This window comes from Phaseolus vulgaris, chromosome 7 (assembly GCF_000499845.2).
Source record: "Phaseolus vulgaris cultivar G19833 chromosome 7, P. vulgaris v2.0, whole genome shotgun sequence".
Lineage (NCBI taxonomy): Eukaryota > Viridiplantae > Streptophyta > Magnoliopsida > Fabales > Fabaceae > Phaseolus > Phaseolus vulgaris.
Genome location: NC_023753.2, coordinates 28,170,878 through 28,173,149, shown reverse-complemented (window position 1 = coordinate 28,173,149; position 2,272 = coordinate 28,170,878). Strand labels below are relative to the sequence as shown.

General features: G+C 33.4%; 1 protein-coding gene across 1 annotated transcript; it reads left to right on the top strand.

Annotated features, from left to right (window-relative positions):
* Positions 1-621: 621 nt before the first annotated feature.
* Positions 622-1,957, top strand: LOC137829359 (uncharacterized). Its single transcript, XM_068636165.1, has 2 exons — positions 622-745; positions 912-1,957. Exons 1-2 carry the CDS (start codon positions 622-624, stop codon positions 1,955-1,957), a joined length of 1,170 nt encoding a protein of 389 aa, XP_068492266.1.
* Positions 1,958-2,272: the final 315 nt, after the last annotated feature.

Sequence of the window (2,272 nt, the reverse complement as noted above, 5' to 3'; positions counted from 1 at the left end):
ACCTTGACCTATCACTATAAGAAAATCATGAAATATAAACCAATTTTAGAAACCAAAACTAATTAGTTGTTATAGTGACTAAATTAGAGACCATTTTAGGGACTAAATATTTTTTTTGTTTCTAAATTAGTTTTGTTAAATGGTTTCTAAATTAGTATCTAATTAGCAACCAAGGTTTTTGCTACCAAATTTAGAATCTAAATAATTAGTAGTTAAAATCTTGGTAGCTAATTAGATACCAATTTAGAAACTATTTAACAATAATATAAACTAATTTAGAAACCATTTTTTTTTAGTTTCTAAAATGGTCTCTAATTTAGTTACTATTGCAACTAATTATTTTGGTCTCTAAAAATTGGTTTTTATTTGATGATTTTCTTGTAGTGTATTATTTGAAAAGGGGTACCATGCTGGAGTTTCTTTGCCACTGTTCATCTTCTTCATTCAATATCAATCGTTGGTGGAGGGTCTTTGTAGTTGTTTGGAGCAAGGTGGAGGAGTAGGCTACGTTGTCGAAGTGTTGGTTGGGTTCTAGAGGTAAGAATTAAGTTTTATTTTAAGAGCATTGGTGGTTATGGAGATTTCATTGGTTATGTTCTAGAGATTTCAATGCTTATGGACATGAAAGACAGTGCAGTGAAGCCCATAAATATTTTGGTAACAATGAAAGAGCATAATGAGAAAAATGTGACCACAAAAAAACAAGTTTACAATGCACGATATTTGTACAGAAAATCAGAACGAGGTGATAGAACTGAAATGCAACAATTGATGATGTTACTTGAGCGAGATATGTATGTCCATTGGTCTAGGTTTGAAGAAGGGATGAATGTTGTGCAAGATTTATTTTGGACACACCCTAATTTAGTGAAGTTATTGAATGCCTTTAATATTGAATTGATGATGGACAGTACGTATAGGATGTCCTTGTGTTGAAGTTGTTGGTGTTACCCCAACGGGATTGACCTTCAGTGCTGCATTTATGTTACTCGCATCAGAACGTCATTATAACTTTGTATGGGCCCTTGAGAAGCTGAGAGGTTTGTTTTTTAGAGTTGATTCATACCCAAAGGTTGTGGTTAGTGATAGAGATATTACTCTAATGAATGCAATAAATGTTGTGCTCCCCGAAGCTGCTCATTTGTTATGTCATTTTCACATTGATAAAAATGTTAAAGCAAAATGTAAAATGATTGTTCATCCAAAAGAGGCATGGGATCAAGTGATAGAATCTTGGGGATCTATTGTTGATTGTGAAAATGTAGAGTCATATGAACATCGTGTGGAGGCATTTAATGTTGTTTGTTCACCATGGCTTATATTTACTGAATATGTGATTAGTACTTGGTTAAATCCACATAAAGAAAAGTTTGTTAAGGCTTGGACAGATAAGGTCATGCACTTAGGCAACACGACAAGTAACAGGGTTGAGGTTGCACATTGGAATTTAAAGAGGATCCTTGAAACATCAATGGGGGACTTATGCTTTTGTTGGGATTCCATGAATAAGATGATCATCTTGCAACATAATGTAATTAAATCTTCATTTGAAAAGAGTTTGGATGTGGTGAGTCATGTCTTTAATGTAACAAGATATAAGAAATTGGTTGGCTTTGTAACGAAATATGTTTTGCAGTATATTGCAAAAAAGAGTGATCGAGTTGAATATGTTGGTTTAGATAAATCTCGTTGTGGGTGCACCATTAGATATACTCATGACCTTCCTTGTGCTTGTGAATTGGCTTCCTTTGGTGTGGGTAGCATACCATTGCAGTCAATGCATTTCATTTGGATACGATTAAGCTTTTTAGATATTTCAAGTGGTGATACTTCAGTAGAGTTGTCCATCCAACAAGAGTGGATTTTCATCATGAATCGATTTAATGAGGTTGACATGGCTAGTAACATTAAACATCAAGCCAAAATACGTGAGATTGTATCGTATTCCATAATATGAAATTCTAGCGGTTTCTATAATATGGAATTTGAAAAACATATCCAAAAACAAAAATCCAAAGAAAAATTGGATGTGCAAATCCAAAAAAAAAAATTTACTTACCTTTAAGCACCAAGTTGCCAAGACCACTCTAAATCACCAAGAAATGTGCAAGATTGAAAGGCACCGCAAAGATAATGGAGTTCTGCAATTCGGAGATGCCATTGTGCAAGAAGAACACGACTGCGTAAGAAGAACACGATGGTTTGTGATTTTTGGGGTTTTTATTCTTTTAAGAGTATTTTGAAATTTTAAAAATTAATAAAGATAATTTAG

What these genes read in the sequence shown, in the direction of transcription:
- LOC137829359 (XM_068636165.1), top strand. Translation starts at nt 622, where the DNA reads ATGAAAGACAGTGCAGTGAAGCCCATAAATATTTTGGTAACAATGAAA. An exon ending in GTACAGAAAATCAGAACGAG is followed by an intron (nt 746 to 911) that starts GTGATAGAACTG and finishes GATGATGGACAG; the next exon opens with TACGTATAGGATGTCCTTGT.